The sequence below is a fragment of the Rhincodon typus genome, chromosome 40, assembly GCF_021869965.1.
Source record: "Rhincodon typus isolate 14 chromosome 40, sRhiTyp1.1, whole genome shotgun sequence".
Lineage (NCBI taxonomy): Eukaryota > Metazoa > Chordata > Chondrichthyes > Orectolobiformes > Rhincodontidae > Rhincodon > Rhincodon typus.
Genome location: NC_063371.1, coordinates 3,525,150 through 3,545,195, shown reverse-complemented (window position 1 = coordinate 3,545,195; position 20,046 = coordinate 3,525,150). Strand labels below are relative to the sequence as shown.

The 20,046-nt window shown below is 46.4% G+C and overlaps 2 protein-coding genes across 5 annotated transcripts in view; one reads left to right on the top strand and one right to left on the bottom strand.

The window, feature by feature from the left end:
- LOC109922059 (2-oxoglutarate dehydrogenase complex component E1) overlaps positions 1-11,588 on the bottom strand; it is an 80,330-nt gene extending 68,742 nt beyond the window's left edge. For 3 of the 4 annotated variants that reach the window (XM_048618745.1, XM_048618747.1, XM_048618744.1), the window contains exons 1-2: positions 11,435-11,588; positions 3,929-4,185 (exon numbers count right to left, since the gene is read on the bottom strand). In XM_048618745.1, coding sequence (XP_048474702.1) covers positions 3,929-4,150 — 222 coding nt within the window. In that variant the 5' untranslated portion in view covers positions 4,151-4,185; positions 11,435-11,588. The remainder of the gene's footprint in view (positions 1-3,928; positions 4,186-11,434) is intronic. The other variant, XM_048618746.1, reaches the window with a different exon arrangement.
- A 272-nt stretch (positions 11,589-11,860) lies between these two features.
- The window catches only part of stard7 (StAR-related lipid transfer (START) domain containing 7), a 49,869-nt gene continuing 41,683 nt past the window's right edge, over positions 11,861-20,046 (top strand). Inside the window, exon 1 of the mRNA XM_048618742.1 lies at positions 11,861-11,892. The gene's annotated coding sequence lies outside the window, so the exon portion shown is untranslated. The remainder of the gene's footprint in view (positions 11,893-20,046) is intronic.

Genomic DNA, 20,046 nt, shown 5'->3' with positions numbered 1-20,046 from the left:
AAGGAAACAGTAAGTGGTGATCCAAAAGGGCAGGGGAAGCAGATTGAGTAACAACTTTGAAAAGGGAATTGCTTACATACTTGAAAAGAAAAGCTCTTCTGACTGTAACAGACAAAAAGTGGCAATTGAGACTAATTGAACAACACTTGCATTTCGATGGGACAGACTGCATGGCTGCGTTCTGCATTGTCCTTTATGCGTATCATGTTTCACACTTCTGGGACACTCTTGAGAGCCAATGAATTGGCTGAGAAGGTAAACATCATTGCTGGGTCAGCTAGCAATTTGCAAAGGGCACAGATCACGCTAGCATCAATCAGATCAGTGATCGTTTAGCAATATGGTGCTGCACTGAAGTGTCAGCCTGGTTGATATCGAGTCAGAAAGAGAAATAGGCCTTTCAGCTCAACTCATCCACGTCAACCAGATTTCCTAAACTGAATTAGTTCCATTTGCCCGCATTTGACCCATATCCCTCTCATCTTTTCCTATTCATGTACCTGTCCAAATGTTTTTTAAATGACGTTGTATCAGGCTCTACCAATTCCCCTAGCAGCTCGTTCCATACACAGCACCCTGTGTGAAAATGTTACCACTCAGGTTCCTTTTAAATCTTTCCCTCACCTTAAACCTGTGCTTTCTAGTTTTGGACTCCCCTGAGGAACAGACCTTGGCTTTTTACCCTATCCATGCCCCTCATGATTTTGTAACATTCCATAAGGTCACCCCTCAGCCTCCTACGCTCCGGGGAAATGAGTCCCAGCCCTTCTTTGTAACTTAAACCTTCCGGTTTCAGTAACATCATTGTCTATCTTTGTTTGCACCATTTCCAATTTAATAACATCCTTCCTATAGCAACTGGGGTCCCCGAGCAGGGCTCAAATCCACATCGCTTCTGAAGTTACTCAGCAGCTTGCAGAGTGGCCCAGTGCTTGCTGAAACAGATCCTTCCAAACCTCAAATTGTTCTCATTAAGTAACGCAAATCAGTGGCAGCTAAATTAATCTGATCAGGTCATCCCATTTCAAATAAGGCTGACAAACAAAACACAATAGGTAGAGGCTTTGTCGGGCTGCTTAGCAGTATCAAATATTCTGGATTCAATTTTTTTGTTTGTGGTTTAGAGATCCACTGGTCATGTGGCACTTAGCTAGATGGTTGATTGTCATTACTTTCTTCGTTTGCACTGTAAGAGCCCTAGGATACACATCTTTGCTCACTTGCTCCGTGATCAAATAAACAATTCAATTCACTTCCAATTAAAATTTATCCAATATAAAAATTTTCCACTGATTTAAACATGAGGATAGCAGCAAAGGAGAAATCTAACAGGCAGATGGATAAAGGGGAACCAGGAGATGTGATGTATTTGGCGATCCAAATGTGACACATAAAAGGCTTCTACACAAAGTAGGAGCTAGTCTAGGATGGATGGAAGATTGAATAACTAAGAGGAGACACAGAGTCAAGAGACTTTCAGGATGGGAAAGAAAAAAGGAACTTTGCATGGATCAGTGCTGGGGCCACAACTTACATTAAACGATTTGGATGAAGGATCACTGTGCTGTAACCAAATTTGCTGACTGAAAAAAACAAGCTGTGAGAAGGATAGAAGTGTGATGAAAGAGTTATGGAAAAGGCTAAGTGAGTGGCAGATCAGGAAAGGCTAAGGGAAAAATGTAGCAGATCAGGAAAGGTGGGATGTGAGGTTGCCACTTTGGCAGGAAGAACAGGGGAAAAAAACGGAAGAGACTGCAAAATGCAATGGTATAGAGGGATCTGGGTGTCTGGTACATGAATCACAAAATATGCAGGTACAGCAAGTTATCAGGAAGGCAAATGGATCGCAGGTCTTTATTGTGAGGTCAATGGTGCATAAAATCAGGGAAATCTCAAACTGTGTATAACATTGGTGAAACCACACCTAATGTAATCTATAGGGACTTCGTCACCTTAAATGACAGTCATAATGGCACAGTTCAGAGAAAGTTCAGTTGACTGCTTCCCAGGTTGAAGAGATTTGTCTTATCAGGAATAGCTGAACAAGTTGAGCCTACACACATTGAGATTTTAGAAGAATGAGAGGCGACCTTATTCAAATAAATAAGATTCTGTTGGGAAATGACAGGCTGGATGGAGAAAGAAAGAGAATGTGGGAATCTAGGACTAGGGAGACAGAGATTTGAAATAATTATTGGACACGAGGAGGGCTTTCTTTTTCCCTCTCAGTAAGTTTGATACTGAAGGAATTCTCTTCCCAGACAGCAGAGGCGGTGTCTTTGAACACATTCAGAATTGGGAGAGACGGACTTCTGAGCGACAAGGGAGTTCTGGAGGATAGACAGGAAAACAAGGCCACAATTAGATCTGCCAGGAATTTTTTTGAATGGCAGGGCAGACTCAATGGCCTCTTGCTGTTTTGATTTATGTATGTCCTTATGCAATTGCAAAGATTTAAGGATTTTGTGGAGAAATTTAAACATGAGCAAAGATCGGATAGGCTTTCGCCCCCACAGAGCAGGCTGAGGGGAGAGTTAATGGAGTGGGGAAAACAATGCATTGAGACAGACTTGGGAGGAAGGACTCATCTCCTTGTGCATAGAATAACTAACCAGAGGGCAGAGACTTAGGATGAAGAGATTCAAAAGGTTAGAGTTGTGACTATTTTACACACAGAGGATGTGGGAGATCTGGAACTTGCTGTCTCAAGGGAGCAGGGGCGTTCTCAAGAATTAATTCCTCTATATTTAAGAACTATTCGGGTACACACTTGAGAAGCCCTAACCCACACAGCCCACAGACAAGAGCAAGTAAAACTGAGATTCAGCTGATTGTACAGCTAAAAGATCCGGTCCCAGTGGACAGAATGGCCTCTTCTGTGATGCAGTGGTTTTCCCATCAAATATATCAGACTTCCCCTCAACTGCAATGTATGCATCAGCTCTCTCTTTCACAAGCAAGACAAGTATTTGTAAAGAAACAGGTTCTACCGCCACCCGCGAAGGTACACTCTGGTCTCTAATCGGTCGATCAATCCCACACCATTTCGTTTTGTACTTACTTGTTAAGAAACCTCTTTCGATTCTTCTGGATTTTATATTCCAGTATGTTTACATGCCCTCTTTTGCCCATGACACTTCAGTACAGATTTTTAAAGGTCATTCTGTAGAACAGAACTCATGCCTTGCTGAAGAGGCATGCTGTTGAAGCTTATTTTTGTCTTGCACTCATCAGGACACTTGCAAGAGTGGCAAATTTCAGATTGTCAGGCCAATTTATACTGCAGGGGAAAAGAGCTTCAACTGGTCAGCAAGTTGACTTATTGGCTGAGGTGTTGCCACAGAGAAAGCAAAGGAGAGCAATTCGCTCTTAAGTCACGTGGAGCACGTGTTGATGAGAGTATTGTGATCGTTTGAAATTTGGTATTCTTGCACGTGTCCTGACAAATGCAATTTCTGCAAAGCATCTCCTCTCAGCACTGAAGTACTTTGTTTTAAAAACTTTTTTGCTTCAAGAAACAACTAAATACAGAACATGTGAATCAGACGTCGATTTCTGTAGCTACATAAAACATCTTTTGATAGATAAGAGATCCCCAATGGCTTTTTAACTTTGATGCCTCCCCCGCATTTAAAGAACAGGAAGCAGCCAGCTTTGCCGTACAACTCCAGGTTAAAATGATCCAGTTGCTTGAAATCTTGGGCAAGCTGCAGGTTATACTCCGCCGACACCACAGTGATTGTAGCAACGGTCTCTCTTCTCGCAAAGCATTCCAAAGGCAGACATCTTGTGCAAAATTGGAACAACAAAGTGAGCGAGGTGCCCCTGTTCTCTCCGAGGTTGCTGCAAACCTCCCTGAACACTTACCTGGCAGTGCAAAGCTTTTCTATGGGTTGCCACGGAGTGAGAGGAGCAGTCGGGGGCTTACCTTATGAACACTCTGTGGGTTTTCAAGCCACGCAAAGTACATTTCCTCAACATAGTTCGAACTAGTCCCACTCAGAAAGGGCTCAGCTGCCACAGGCGCCGTATAGAAGCGGCCTTGCTGAAACGTCCTAGACACTGCTGGCCCATTGTGTGATAATTTTTTAGCAGTCTGAGAGGCTGTCAATGGCCTCAGCTTAGCAGCACAAGTCCTTAATCGATGCATTTTTGTTGTCACCTCCTGATCTCACCACAGCTCTTCTGGAAGTCATGAAACACAAAGAGGAAAAAGAGGGGAATGTTAGCAATGCAGTCAGACAAAGAAAAATAAAGACAACAAGAGTTTAAGAACGCTCTGAAAGAAAAGACAAAACAGTGAGCTCAAAGTACTCAATATTTGCACAATCTTTTCCCGCATGGTCCGAATGTAACTGCAGGAGGGCGGAGGGCAGTAGTAGGTTTCAGCAGGCGGCATTTTGGGAAGGGAGGGGGCAAATCTCAAGGCTGGAATCAGGCTGGCTAGGATCAGCAGAAAAGGGCACGCAGACGGGGAACAGGAAGATCCTGTCCTTCAGGACATGGGGTTGGGAGATGCAAAGGATGGAGCGAGGCCGAGACCTCAGGCCAGAGTCCGCCGTCACAGCTCAGACTGGTCATCCAGAACAGGCACTTAGGCAAAGTACAGCAGGCACAGGCTGGAGAATGGTAATCTCCCAGCATGAACCCAGTAGTGCGGGGCTGGGGGCTGGGGAGGCGAAGGAGGAGGAGAAGGAGATACACTTTGCTTAAAAAGAGAGAAGCCGCTGACAATTCACAAAAAGAGAAGTCCCATAGAACATTCCTCAAACTGTTTACTAGTTGCACTGGGTGACAATTATGACGACACAGTGCCTACAACAATGGCGCACTGGGCCCAGCAAGTCAATAGTTTCAGTTCCACTGCGATAGGTACTGGGCCCTACTCCCAACCTTGCTGAGGGGAGTGCAGCAGGCAGAGATTCCAAATGCCTTGTTCACAACCGATTCCAGAAGGAAAGGTGTCAAACAAACCAGGGCTTGGATCACAAAGCCAACAGCTGGTCAGATAGGCTCCCCTATTTACACAGCCTGCCAGTGAACGCCACAGGGTACAGCGCACGCTAATCCCAGGAGTCCACCATCCAGGGTCCAACAAAGAGAGGTGGCTGCACTTTGTGACTCCCTGTGCCAGCTTGCGAGACCTCATGGGAGGTTCACAAAGTTTGGAACAGCTTTTAAATCGATCGGCAACTGCCCCACACCGCCCACTCTCCCAAAAACTAAAAAAACTTTGTTTTTTTTAATTCATTCATTCATGGGAAATAGGTGCCACTGGCTAGGCCCAGCATTTATTGCCCTGTTCGCCCCAACTGCCCCGAAGATGGAGGTTGAGCTGCCTTCTTGAACCGCTGCAGTGGTGTAGGGACATCCACACGGTGCCGTTAGGGAGGGAGTTCCAGGATTTTGACCCAGCAACACTGAAGGAACAGCCGATATATTTCCAAGTCAGGATGGTGAGCGGCTCGGAAGGGAATTTGCAGGGGGTGGTATTCCCATGTATCTGCTGTCCTTGTCCTTCCGGATGGAAGCAGTCGTGGGGTTTGGAAACTGCTGTTCAAGTCTTGGCGAATTGCTGCAGTGCATCTTGTAGATGTTAAACACTGCTGCTACTAAGCGTTGGAAGTGTAAGGAGTGGATGTGGTGCCAATCGAGCGGGGGCTGCTCTGTCCTGGATGGTGTTGAGTTTCTCGAGTGTTGTTAGAGCTGCCCCCATCCAGGGCAAGTGGGGAGTACTCCATCACACTCCTGACTTGTGTCTTGTCAATGGTGGGACAGGCTTTGGGTGGTGAGTCAGGAGGGGAGTTACTCGCTGCAGGATTCCCAGCCTCTGACCTGCTCTTGGTCCAGTTCAGTTTCTGGTTGACGGTAACCCCAGAATGTGGATAGGAGGGTATTCACTTAATGTAATGTCACTGAATGTTAGGGGACAATGGTTAAGATTCCATATTGCAGTTTTACTACATTACCCTTGCTTGAGTCTGCATTGAGCCCCAGAGTACTAAAAAGTTCACACTTTTAACTACTGAGCTTTGCACTCGGAGGCCAAGATAAACAGCACTCTGGCACTGAACATCATGGTCCAATGTCTAACAGTTCACGTGAAATACTTGGTTCAACCATCGATATGGAGCAGACTCAAGAAATCTTTAAACTGCTCGCTAAGGCCCCGCATGCAGGTAGCACACTACAATATCAAATTGCAGTTAAGTGTGCTGTAACACAGGGCTTAATCTTACTGATCTTTGCCACTTTGATGTGCAATCAGCAACACATTATTCAGACCAGGATTAAGATAGACTACCAAAGAATTTATTCTTGTCAACAGCCACTGTATTATGTGCCACACCTCACCACACAACAAAACACACATGGCAACTCATTATGGATCAGGATACAGCACAAATACTTTGACAGCATAGCTTAACCTTCAAAGTCAAACTATCAGGGTTATTGAACAAAAGTAGGTTGCAATGTTACCAGTTACCTGGAGAATACAGGGCCGGGACTAACGTTTTGCCCAGTTGGTTTCAATGTTTGGGAACGTGCATTCCCACTCAGTAGGTACTTGCACACCGATACAAGCACTAAGTAGATAGGTCATGACCCTAGAGATGGCTTCCTTCATGAATTCGCAGGATCTGATCTTTTCCTTCCTGACTGTGCACTACCCACTTTGAAGATGAGGAAAGAGGCAATGGCTCCTCAGGGCTGGGTTGACACCAAGTGAGATGTCGAGTGTTCATTCAGACCCCTGGCACAACATCCGGCAGCATTTAAATTCAATTCATAAACAGCAGGAATGGAAAGCTAGTCTCCATCACCAACCGTCGTAAAGGCCCATCGGGTTGACTAGAGTTAGAGAAATGTACAGCACGGCAACAGACCCTTTAGATCCAACTGATCCATGCCGATCAGATATCTAAAATAAAACAAGTACCATTTGCCAGCATCCTGCCCACATTCATCCATCTGGACGACTTTTAAATATTATAATCTCCCTTCAGGGAAGGAAATCTGTCATCTTTACCCGGTCCAGTCCCATAGGACTCCAGACCCACAGTGACGTGGCCGACTCTCAATTGCTCTTTGAAATAGTTGAGGGGGCCCAAGGTCAATTAGCGATGGGTAACAAATGCTGACCCAGCTAGAGACGTGCACATGCCACACAACAATTTAAGGAAGGCTTCCCCCTCACAGTGAACCGGTGCTAAAAAGATGACGGACACTCGTGTTGTCGCACTCCCGAGAATGGACAAGGTAGAAACCCTGGTAGATTCACAGTGGGCTCTCAATGCCTATGCTTCTACCTTTATGTGTCACAAAGACTGCTCTCAGAAGACAACGTTTGCCGGTACAACTCAAGCCCCTACCCCGTTCTTGCTTGGGTCCAATTCCTCAACGGATTTTTGTTTCAGCATTGAATTCAAGTTGTGACAGGCCAAATGGGTGAAAGAACCAGGTCCAAGCCAGGTCCACCCCCTTCTGGCTCCAGCTCACTTGTCCGTCCAAGCCCGAGCCTCTAGCAGAGGCTGACCCGTCGACCGTTCACCCTTCTGCAATTCTCTTCCAGAGCTGCCTCTCACAGGACAGCTGGTACAAACAACCGCACTCATGTCCGCTGCCTAGGAGACATCCAGCCCCAATGCCTTTTTATAAAGGTGACCTCCTTGGATGGGGGAGGAGAGCTCTTCAACGAGCTTTTGTCACAACTGCAGTTTGAGATTCAAGTGATTCATTGCAGTGGAGCCTTTAAACATTCCTGTGTCAGATTGGGCAATCTCATTCCTGACAAGCCAGACAGTCCCACAACCCAGTGTAAGCACACCAGTCTCGGCCCAATTGTTCTTACACTGTGTACAAGAAACAAACTGTCCCCTTCAAATGCTACTTGGTGTGGTTAAGAGATTGTGCTCCCGCACAACGCTTTGAGAATCTTGTCACATCTCAGAGGTTCAAAGTCTTGTAGCAGCCAATTAGGTCCAAGTGCAGAAGAGAGCTGGAAAGTCAGGCTTCAAGCAGATAGAATGGCAAACCAAATAAAACATTAAGTTCAGAGAAACAGAGGGATCTTGGGGAGCTTGTCCACAGATTGCTTAAAGCAGCAAGGTGGTTAAAATACAGAACACTTGCCTTTACCAGTTGTGGCATAAATGATTAGACGGGGTAGGTGATGTTGGAGCTGGCTTCGTTAGGCCACAGCTGGAGTACCGCATACAGTTCTGGTCTCCGCGCTATACGAAGGATGGGATCGTACTGGAGGGGGTGCAGGGGAGATTCACCAGGATGTTGCCTAGGATGACGCAGTTTAGCAGTGAAGAGGGGCTGGATAAAATTGGGTTGTTTTCTTTTAGAGCAGACAGGGCTGAGGTGGGGGGAACCTGATAGAGGTGTGTAAGATTGGACAGAGTGGAAAGAGGAGCAGTTGCTTTCTCACATGAAAGGTCAATAACAAGGGCCATAATTTTAAAATGAAAGGCAGGAGGGTTAGAAGGGATTTGAAGAACTTTTTTTTTCACCCACAGGGTCTGGAATGCACTGCCTGGGAGGATAATTGAGTCAGGAAACCTCACAACCTTTTAAAAACAAAGGTATGTGAAGGAGCACTTGGCATGTCATAACACACAAGGCTGCAGGCCAAGTGCTGGGAAATGGGATTAGCGTTCTGGGGCCAGCACAGACTCGATGGGCCAAAAGGCCTCTTGTGGGCCTCAAATTTAGTTTTCCTTCTGGCATTCCCCTCTAATGAGATGCAGAAAAACTGCACAGCTCTCAGGCAGAGATCTGCATTTCACATCAGGGATGTGTGGGAGTCGATGGAGGATCCCGACAGATGGCCCTCCGATCAGCCGACTGTTAAAGACGCCCAGCAGAGGGCCTCACCTCCCAGATTAGCGCCAAAACAGAGCTAGGCTGGTGCCAAGAAGGGCATTGACCACTGGATCGCTGCCAGCTTCAACCCCTCTACATCTCTGCCCTCGAGGCAGGTCTGGTGGGGAAGAAACTGCTGCTCACATCTCTATCTGCAAACACTGCTGCTGGAGGATCACAGACTTCGCCTGAAATGAGCTTGTCTTTCAGAGCAAAGAGCTGGGCGCAAGCAAACGTTGCAGACTGGGACATTCCGAAAGACCAGAACCACCTGACTGATCTATGGGAGGGCCGGCTTGCCGCACGAGGAGAGACCGGGCCTGCCTTAACTTGACTTTCGATGGATGGAATGGATCTTGTGAAACGTATAGAATTCAGACTGGGCTGGACCGACTGAATTCTGTGCTAACACTCCCCTTGATAAGGTGGTGGTGGGATGGTACTCGAGAACAAGGAGTCACAGTCTCAGGACACAGGTTAGGTCACTGCAGACTGAAGTGAGAGGTTTCTTCACCAAGAGGCTGGTGAATCTGTTCAATTGTCTACCACAGAAGGCTGGGTCAGCCGGGTTGGAGAATACATTGAAGAAAGAAATAGAAATTTCTCCAAGCTGAAGGTATCAAGGAGCATTGAAACAGAGAATCAGCCACAATTCTGAATGCTGGAGGAGGCTTGATGGGCTAACTTCCATGTTGCAAAGCGTAAACGGTTAAGATCAGTGTCTAAGGTGCTCTCCATTGTGTAACATGGAAAACCCCATGAGCTACATTTTTGCCATGAAACTTACATAAGCATGATGTGTAATCTTAGGATTAGGTGCCTTAGAGTATCATTATTATGTAAAAGCTTTTCATGTTTTACCAGTAAATACACAATAGGGAAAAACAACATCCTATAAGGGGCAAGGGTTTGTTTAGGTGCTGTCCTCTTCCCCCTTCTTTACTTTTTATTAAAAGGTTAGTACAGAAATGCTTCAGGCAATTAGAAAGGCAAATGGAATGCAGACACATCACAAATGCAAATGGATTATTGCAGCTGGGCAGAGTCCTGCTTAGGCCACACCTGGCACAGTGTGCAGTTTTGGTCTGCTTTTTAAATAAGGACGTACTGCTGTGTTAGAGGCAGTTCAGAGAAGGTTCACTGCACTACTTCTTGGGAAGGGGAGAGGGAAGTTATCTGATGCAAAAAAGTTGGACAGGGTGGACCTCTATCCAGTGGAGATTCACAGACTCAGAGGTTATCTTCCTGAGGCATAAAAGGTCCTGAGGGGGACTTGACAGGGTAGATGTTTCCCCTCATATGGGGAGACTCTAACCGTTTCAAAATAAGAGGTAAAAACAAAACATGTTGACCTCAGCAGGTCAGGCAGTCTCAATAGAGGTAGCAGGTGAGTGTGGTGGAAGGGTAGAGATTGTCCTTTCCTACTTTTCTCAAGGTTAAGTTGAGTTAGGAAGTTCAGTAAGTCAGCCATTGGGCCATGCCCTCAGGTAACAGATTAGAAAGGCAAAGCAGCCTTCTGCTTCTGTCAAAGTGAAGCTAGGTTTGGGGAGAGGTTAATAAATCACCCAGTCCTCGACTGAATGTCTGTGGTTAAGTGAAGTGAAGCTGGCCCAGCATGGTCAGTTGGTAGAGGATTAGCAGGCTAGGAGGGTAGAGTGGCCTCTCCTGCTTTTCTTGAGGTGAAGTCGAGTTGGGAAGCTCAGTAAGAGTCTCAAGACCCTCAATTTGCAGACAGGCATAGCTGCAATGGCAGAGTGGCCTCCTCCTGACTTTGTCAAGGTGAACCTAGACCTGGAAGTGTCAGTGGGTTGTCCAGGCCGTGGGACATATCAATCGAGGGCCCACATTTTGGTGGCGGAGGGGAAAGAGAGAGGGAAAGAGTGAGAGAAGAGGAGACTGGGGTAGGAGGTCGGAAAGGCTGAATGGCCTCCCACCTTACCTCTGTCAAGTTGAAGCTGGGTCGGGAGGTCATTGGGTTGCTCAGACCTCGAGGACCTGTTCTCAAGGGCGGGGGACGGGAGATGGGAATAGGCTGGAGCAAGAGGCGGAGTAGAAAATGGAAGGGCAGAATGGCCTCCTCCTGCTTTTATCACTAGGGAAGGGTTGGGGGTACAGGTGGGTAGAAGAGAGAGAGGTAACCTCAGGGAGATGAGGGGGGTGGGGCAGTGGGGAAGGTGACCTTGCAGCAGGGGAGCAGGGGCCTAGAGGTCGCACAAGGGCTAAGCCCAGAGCCGCCATCGGTCATCACTCCCCCCCTCCCATCTCCCTCCATCCCCACCCCACAACCGGAAACATCCACCCCCCCTGCCCGACAGAGGACCCACCTACCCAAACCCCCCACCCATTGGTCAGCGGGCCCGTCAATCGGTCGGTGTGACGGGCCGGACACGCTGCCCATTTGCTGAGCGGATGCCTGTCAATGGGTGACGCGCATCCGCCTGGCTCCGTCCCGCCCACCGGCTTCAGCTTCTCTCTCTCCATAACCCCGAAAATGGAGATGATGGAAAGTGAGGAAGGGGTGGAAAAAAAATTAACTCACCGGCTCCCTGCCATATGCACTTACCCGATGCCTTGGAAGCCACAGTGAAGAAGAAAAAACAACTCGCGAACGACTCCCTTCTCTTTCCCGGGACAGACAATGCTTTTCCCTCCGTCCCCCTCGCAGCCGGCGCTGGCCGCCAATGACATGGAAACGAGCGCGCGCACCCCCCAACAATTGGGCGGATCCGGCGCGCTCCACCCATACACCTCGCCGCGCGTGCGCCGTCCGCCCTGGTCCCCGCCCACCCAGGGCCGTGCGTGCGCCGCCCGCTCCGATCCCCGCCCACACAGGGCCGTGCGTGCGCGCACACCGCGTCACCGAGCGTCCTCGCCCCCGAGACGCGTCACACAGGCCGGGCGGGCTGCGCCTGCGCACTAGGTGGGCGGGGCGGCTGCTGCCACCCAGCCAGCCACGTGACCAGGAGGAAGCTAGAGGGAGGGTGTCAACAGCACCCAGGACAATGATGGAGAGCTGCTTGGGTGAGTGGTTCTCCCCACCCCATAAAACCATAAGATAAAGGAGCGCAATTAGGCCATTCGGCCCATTGACTCTTCTTCTTCCCACCTCCCACTCAATCATGGCTAATATGTTTTTGAATCCCCCATTCTCCCACCTTCTCCCCATCAGCCTTGCTAATCAGGAACCTGTCTATCTCTGGCTTACACGCACTCAAGGTACATTGTTCTTCAAAAGTGGCATCACCAGTAGACAGGGTGGTTGAGAAGACGTCTCGCACGCCGGCCTTCATCGCTGAGGCCTTTGAGTGTAGGAGTTGGGACATCATGTTGAGATTGTACAGGATGTGGGTGAGGCCGCTTCTGGAGGTCTGTGTGCAGTCTTTGTGCATAAGGACACCCGAATCTGTCTCTGTGCTGGAACTTTCTCCAGTGGAATAATATTCAGTGCCTCTTTCATGGGGTCTCCTGTGTGACAGTGCATGCCCTTGCATGGTGGGCATTACACAGCCAATTACAGGTCCTCCCAGTGGCCTGGCGACTTCCATGGTCATCTCCACAGACTGTAAAGACTGTTTCCAAGACAGCCATTCCATTCAATTCACCGATGGAACATCCACAGCCCTCTGGGATAAAAAAACTCCAAAAATTCAATGCCTCCTGAAAGAAATTTCATCCCAGCCCTCAATGACCAGCCACTTATCTTGAGCCTGAGCTCCCTGTGTTCTAGGTTCCCCAGCCATGGGGAAATAACCTCTCAAGATCCTTTAGAATCTTGTACATCCCAACAACTTCACCCTCCCACCCATTCTTCAAAATAGCAGATACTATTGTGCTAATGTTATGGACCAGAACCCCACGTCAAAATATATTAAGGAGGTAGCCTAGCTCCTAATGTTTTCTTATTTTAAAGGTAAATGTGAGGTGTTGCAATTCGATTGATCAAACTACCGGATTTAATGCAAAACATAATTTATTTCCAACATCTTAGTTTAAAAAATTACAAAAGAAAGACAGAATTGGAATAACTTAGAACATAAACATTGCAGCGCAGTACAGGACCTTCGGCCCTCGATGTTGCGCCGACCTGTGAAACCAATCTGAAGCCCATCTAACCTACACTATTCCATTATCATCCATATGTTTATCCAATGACCATTTAAATGCCCTTAAAGTTGGCGAGTCTACTATTTTTGCAGGCAGGGCATTCCACACCCTTACTACTCTCTGAGTAAAGAACCTACCTCTGACATCTGTCCTATATCTATCACCCCTCAATTTAAAGCTATGTCCCCTCGTGCTAGCCATCACCATCCGAGGAAAAAGGCTCTCACTGTCCACCCTATCTAATCCTCTGATCATCTTGTATGTCTCTATTAAGTCACCTCTTAACCTTCTTCTCTCTAACGAAAACAGCCTCAAGTCCCTCAGCCTTTCCTCATAAGACCTTCCCTCCATACCAGGCAACCCCTACACCCTTTCCAATGCTTCAATATCCTTCCTATAATGCGGCGACCAGAACTGTACGCAATACTCCAAGTGCGGCTGCACCAGAGTTTTGTACAGCTGCGACATGACCTCATGGCTCCGAAACTCAATCCCTCTACCAATAAAACCTAACACACCGTACGCCTTCTTAACAACGCTATCAACCTGGGTGGCAACTTTCAGTGATCTATGCACATGGAGATCTCTCTGCTCATCCACACTACCAAGAATCTTACCATTAGCCCAGTACTCTTTATTCCTGTTACTCCTTCCAAAGTGAATCACCTCACACTTTTCCGCATTAAACTCCATTTGCCACCTCTCAGCCCAGCTCTGCAGCTTATCTATGTCCCTCTGTAACCTGCAACATCCTTCTGCACTATCCACAACTCCACCGACTTTAGTGTCATCCGCAAATTTACTAACCCATCCTTCTACACCCTCATCCAGGTCGTTTATAAAAATGACAAACAGCAGTGGCCCCAAAACAGATCCTTGTGGTACACCACGAGTAACTGAACTCCAGGATGAACATTTCCCATCAACCACCACCCTCTGTCTTCTTACAGTTAGTCAATTTCTGATCCCACGCCTCCGTATTTTCTGCAATAGCCTACCGTGGGGATCCTTATCAAACGCTTTACTGAAATCCATATACACCACATCGACCGCTTTACCCTCATCCGCCTGTTTGGTTAACTTCTCAAAGAACTCAATAAGGTTTGTGAGGCACGACCTACCCTTCACAAAACCATGTTGACTATCCCCAATCAAATTATTCCTTTCTAGATGATTATAAATCCTATCTCTTATAATCCTTTCCAACACTTTACCCACAACCGAAGTAAGGCTCACTGGTCTATAATTACAAGGTTGTCTCTACTCCCCTCCTTGAACAAGGGGACAACATTTGCTATCCTCCAGTCTTCTGGCACTATTCCTGTAGACAATGACGACATAAAGATCAAAGCGAAAGACCCTGCAATCTCCTCCCTAGCTTCCCAGAGAATCCTAGGATAAATCCCATCCGGCCCAGGGGACTTATCTATTTTCACACTTTCCAGAATTGCTAACACCTCCTCCTTATGAACTTCAATCCAGTTTAGTCTAATAGCCTGTATCTCAGTATTCTCCTCGACAACATTGTCTTTTTCCTGTGTGAATACTGACGAAAAATATTCATTTAGCGCCTCTCCTATCTCTTCGGACTCCATGCACAACTGCCCACTACTGTCCTTGACTGGCCCTAATCTTACTCTAGTCATTCTTTTATTCCTGACATACCTATAGAAAGCTTTAGGGTTTTCCTTGATCCTACCTGCTAAAGACTTCTCATGTCCCCTCCTGGCTCTTCTTAGCTCTCTCTTTAGGTCCTTCCTGGCTAACTTGTAACTCTCAAGCGCCCTAACTGAGCCTTCACGCCTCATCTCTACATAAGCCTCCTTCTTCCTCTTGACAAGAGATTCAACTTCTTTAGTAAACCACGGTTCCCTCGCTCGACCACTTCCTCCCTGCCTGACAGGTACATACTTATCAAGGATACGCAGTAGCTGTTCCTTGAACAAGCTCCACATTTCAATTGTGCCCAGCCCCTGCAGTTTCCTTCTCCATCCTATGCATCCTAAATCTTGCCTAATCGCCTCATAATTGCCTTTCCCCCAGCTATAACTCTTGCCCTGCGGTATATACCTATCCCTTTCCATCGCTAAAGTAAATGTAACTGAATTGTGGTCACTATCACCAAAGTGCTCACCTACCTCCAAATCTAACACCTGGCCTGGTTCATTACCCAGTACCAAATCCAATGTGGCCTCGCCTCTTGTTGGCCTATCTACATAACTTAACTCCAGTGGGATCTTAACAGATACAGTAACTATGACTAATTAACTGCTCCAATATAGTAACATCCCACAAACACACCCTTGGCAAATGGCAAATTCAGAACTCAGATTGTCTTACGTGCAACTCCCATAACAAGCAGAAAACCCCTAACTTTTGGCTGTAACCAAGAGAAGGACAAAAAAAAAATAGCTTCCACCTCTTCAAGACCCCAACAGCAACTGCTGAAAGCTGAAGTAAAGATCCTGGTTGTGTGGAAATTTCACCATACCCATTCAGGCTGCTTCTATTGTTCCAACTTTTAAAACAAAATACCCAAGGCCTCATAAATTGTCTATATTCTCATAGACTGCCCGGCAGCTCACCTCATCCAGGACAAGAAACCAGGACAAAGCATACCTTTTAAAGCCACAGTATCATCACACTAAGAACAACATGTAACTGCCAGTTTAAATTATATTTTGTCTGTTAAGAAGAGGAAGTGTTTCATTTGGTATAGTTGTTTTGGGCTTGGTGCTGCAGAGTGTTTTGTTTGCATGCATTTTAACAAAGTTTTAAAACCTTCAGGGGAACAGTTCAGTGTGTGGAAAAATAAAATCGGGTTTTTGTCTAATAACATGGGTCAAGTAATGTACAGAGGAAGAAAGGATAACCCAGGAAGTCAATCATCCTGGTGCTGTGGGTGCCAGAGAGTACAAGGCTGCTAGTTACAGAGTTTAGACAACTCCGATACAGGTTGGGAAGCCTTTATCCAAATACCTCGTGTCCAGCTATTTTTCAGACAAAAGATGTTTTCGGTTTTTAGGATACACCTCCCTTTTACCCTCTAAGATATTTAACCAATCATCTCACGACCAAAAGCAATACATTCATTTAACTCTGGAATTTGTTGTAGCCTAGTCTACTGGAGAATGAGTTCACATTATCAAAAACCTTACGGTATGTGTAAACTTTTATTTTCATTACCTCTGCTCTTATTATTCTTTGTCTCCATTTGTCTCTGCACTTACATAGAATCCATACAGTGTGGAAGCAGGCCATTTGGCCCATTAATTCCACACTGACCTTCCAAAGAGCACCCCGCCCAGACTCACCGGCCTACCCTATCCCTGTAACCTGGCATTTCCCATGGCTAACCGACCTAGCCTGTTCATCCCTGAATACTCTGGGCAATTTAGCACGGCCAATCCACCCTAACTTGCACATCTTTGGACTGTGAGAGGAAACCAGAGCAGCCGGAGAAAACAGACAAACTCTACACAGACAGTTGCCAGACGGTAGAATCGAACCCAGGTCCCTGGCTCTGTGAGGCAGCAGTGCTAACCACTGAGGTCCAGTAAGGTCTGTTTGGGTCCGTTCATACTCTTTGGAAAAAAAATTTTGCTTGTCTCAAATGGACCTAAAACCAAAGGTTTTTTTCCAAAGGCCCCAAAGTCAGGTCTGCCCAGGTCCACTTTTGAAAAATACCTTCAGTTTTTAGGTCTTCTTGGAAGAGAAGACAAAGTATAACCAATCTGTACTTGCTTTGAAATTAAGGTCTGATTGAGTTTAGTTTGCAGTTTGTTTTATGTGTCTTGAGAAAGATATTAGCTGAAGGAAAGTGGCTTCTAATGACTGCACAGAGGTTTGCTGAAAGGGACCAATTGCAACTATCGCAGTCCGAGTCTTCAGCACAGAGCTTTTGTGTGGTAACCCTTCAGCAAAATTTGGGTATCACAAAGGAAATTGCTGGGCTGAAAGGGATAGTGTGAATTTGAATCATCTTCTGATGTCTGTAATTACATCCTTCCAATCTTTTATTTTGTCTAATGTAATATAGATCATGACTTTCTTGTTTTATTCACCTCGTTTTATTCTTTGTATTAAAAGTGGACTCTTGTGTCTGTGTTCAGTCCACAATTAGAAAAGGATGAAGTCAACATCCAACCTCCGACCTGCTCTTGTAAAATCTTGCCGGTATTTCGTAGAATGATGCGTGTTCTCATTGAAATGTCTGAAATTCTTTGCGGGCATGAAAGGATAGCTGGTGGGCACATGGGCTGGAGAGTTTAGAACACAGACACTGTCCCAGAATTAGGTATTGGCCATATCAGACTGAGATGAGGGGATATTTCTTCAGTCAGAGTGCTGGGGAGGCTCAGCTCATAAAGATACTCGAGACAGGAGCATACAGAGTCTTTTTCTGGCCAGAAATGTGGATGGGACGGGAAAGTAGTCAGCCATCAGTGTTTTGGATGGCAGATGAGGCCTGTGGGACAAGTTGGCCTCTTTCTTCACCCCACTGTTGTGGGTAAATCAACCCAAGTTACCTTTAATTCAGCTACTTATTAAGAAATCTCACAGACAACCAAGTACTGAAACAATGATTTAAGCTTTACTGCATGTCGCAACCAAAATACCCCTCAAATAAGCAACTGAAGCCTCACAACCCAGCCTGGCTGTTAGCTGATTAATGGTGGAATTTGGCCAGATTCCACCAACAGTGTTTGTCTCTGGATATGTCCAGGGTTCAATCCTTGTGCGATGTTATTCTTCGAAGTTCTGCTCAAGGAGGATTCAGGTATTCGATTCCAACACAGATTGTCATCCTTCAGGCCTACATGTCGTATTATTGATGATTTATTTTAAAGTCCTTTTGTCCAAAATATTGATTACCTTTCTGGAGTTGCTGAGACTGCTTCCTTATCAGAAGTAGCTTCTTTGTTCCTTGTTACATTTGGCCTCATCTGTCTGTTTGAAGATACAGTTTTCCTGTGGTTAACTCCTTAAATTCTTCTACAGGACAATCCTTGTCCTTTGTGACAATAAAGTACCCAAGTTTATCCAGCAGGTGTCAAAACAGTGTTGTTTGTGCAGTTTCAGTTCCCAGACACGGCTAATTACTTGCAATTCCTGGATAAGTTTGTCCTTGTCTTTAATAGTTTATTCCAGACAGAGTTATTACTGCTTCTTTCCACGTGTAACAGTTTATCTTTTGTTGGTTCATTCAATCCATGAGCAGTCATTAAGTCTGAAGTCTAGAATATTGCATCATCTTCACCTCAATCCTCAAAGGTCTTGGAAAAGACAAGCTGTGAGAATGGCTGCTATGTTAGGGTGTAGGCCTGCTAAGTCATAGAGTCACACAGCACAGAAACAGACCCTTTGGCCAAACTCGTCTGTGCTGACCTGATATCCTAAACTGATCTAGTCCCATTTTCCAGCATTGGGCTCATATCACGCTAAACTCTTCCTATTCATGTCCCCATCCAGGTGCCTTTTAAATGTTGTCATTGTACCAGCCTCCACTACTTCCTCTGGCAGCTCGTTCCATACACGCACCACCCTCTGTGTGAAAAAGCTGCCTCTTAGGTCCCTTTTAAATTTCCCCTCTCACCTTAAACCTATGCCTTCTTGTTTTGGACTCCCCTACCCTGGGAAAAGATCTTGGCTATTCACCCTATCCGTGCCCCGGATGATTTTATAAACCGCTACAAGGTCACCCTATGCCTCCGATGCTCCAGGGAAAACAGCCCCAGCCTATCCAGTCTCTCCCTATAACTCAAACCCTCCTGTTCTGGCAACATCCTTGTAAATCTTTTCTGAACCCTTTCAAGTTTAACAACATCTTTCCTACACAAGAACAAAAACAAAGTTGCTGGAAAAGCTCAGCAGGTTTGGCAGTATCTGTGAAGGAGAAAACAGAGTTAACGTTTCGGGTCCGGTGACCCTTCCTCAGAACTCCTTCACAGACTCCTTCACAGATGCTGCCAGACCTGCTGAGCTTTTCCAGCAACTTTGTTTTTGTTCTTGATTTACAGCATCCACAGTTCTTTTGGTTTTTATTTAACATCTTTCCTACAGCAGGGAGACCAGAACTGTAGTATTCCAAAAGTGGCCTAACCAATGTCCTGTACAGCCATAACATGACGTCCCAACTCCTATACTCAATGCACTGACCAATAAAGGCAAGTGTACCAAACGTAGGTTTTCTTTCTGCTGTTATCTTTTTTTCTGCTAATCCACGTGCTGCAACCCACAGCTTATCGCTACCTCTGCTGAACCACTCCTCTGGGAATCTGGGACAGAGCCTCTCCCTGACCTCTGGACTCAAACCTTTGTTTAGTTCCAGCATCCTATGATCAGGACTGATCAGAGCGGCATTATCTTGCAGCTCATGTGGGATTGGACACAGTGCTGGGTATGTCGTCCAAAAGAGTGTCTGAGTGGTGATGATGTTATCCTTCTCCCTTTAAGTGCAGTTAATCTTTAACCTTTGACATCAATCTTTTGGTTAAATCACCCTCGTTTCTGAGAACGTAAATCATGATGCTGCCCGATCGCTGCTTCAACACTGACAGAGAGGAGGAGATTGTGCATTTCTGTAGCGCTTTTGTTTAAGCCACAGGGTGTCTCCAAACACTTCACGGCAAACTGAGTACTGTTTTGAAGTTTAGTCACCGTGGCAATTTAGGAAGCACAGCGGCCAGTGTGCGCACAGCAAGCTCCCATGTTCAGAACTAGGCAAACCATCTGGCTACGGGCAGAAGCATAAATACTGACCAGGGAGAATCCTGCCCCTCTTCAAAATAGCGCCATGGGATGGCTAATGACATCCTGAGCAGGCAGACAGGGCCTTAAGGGTGCAGAAAAGATTTACAATTATATTCAGGAACAAAAACAAAGTTGCTGGAAAAGCTCAGCAGATCTGGCAGCATCTGTGAAGGACAAAACAGAGTTAACGTTTCGGGTCCAGTGACCCTTCCTCAGAACAGTTATATTGCCAGGGTTGGAGGGGTTTGAGCTACAATGAGAGACTGAATAGGCTGGGGCTATTTTCCCTGCAGCGTCAGAGGCCAAGAGGTGACCTTA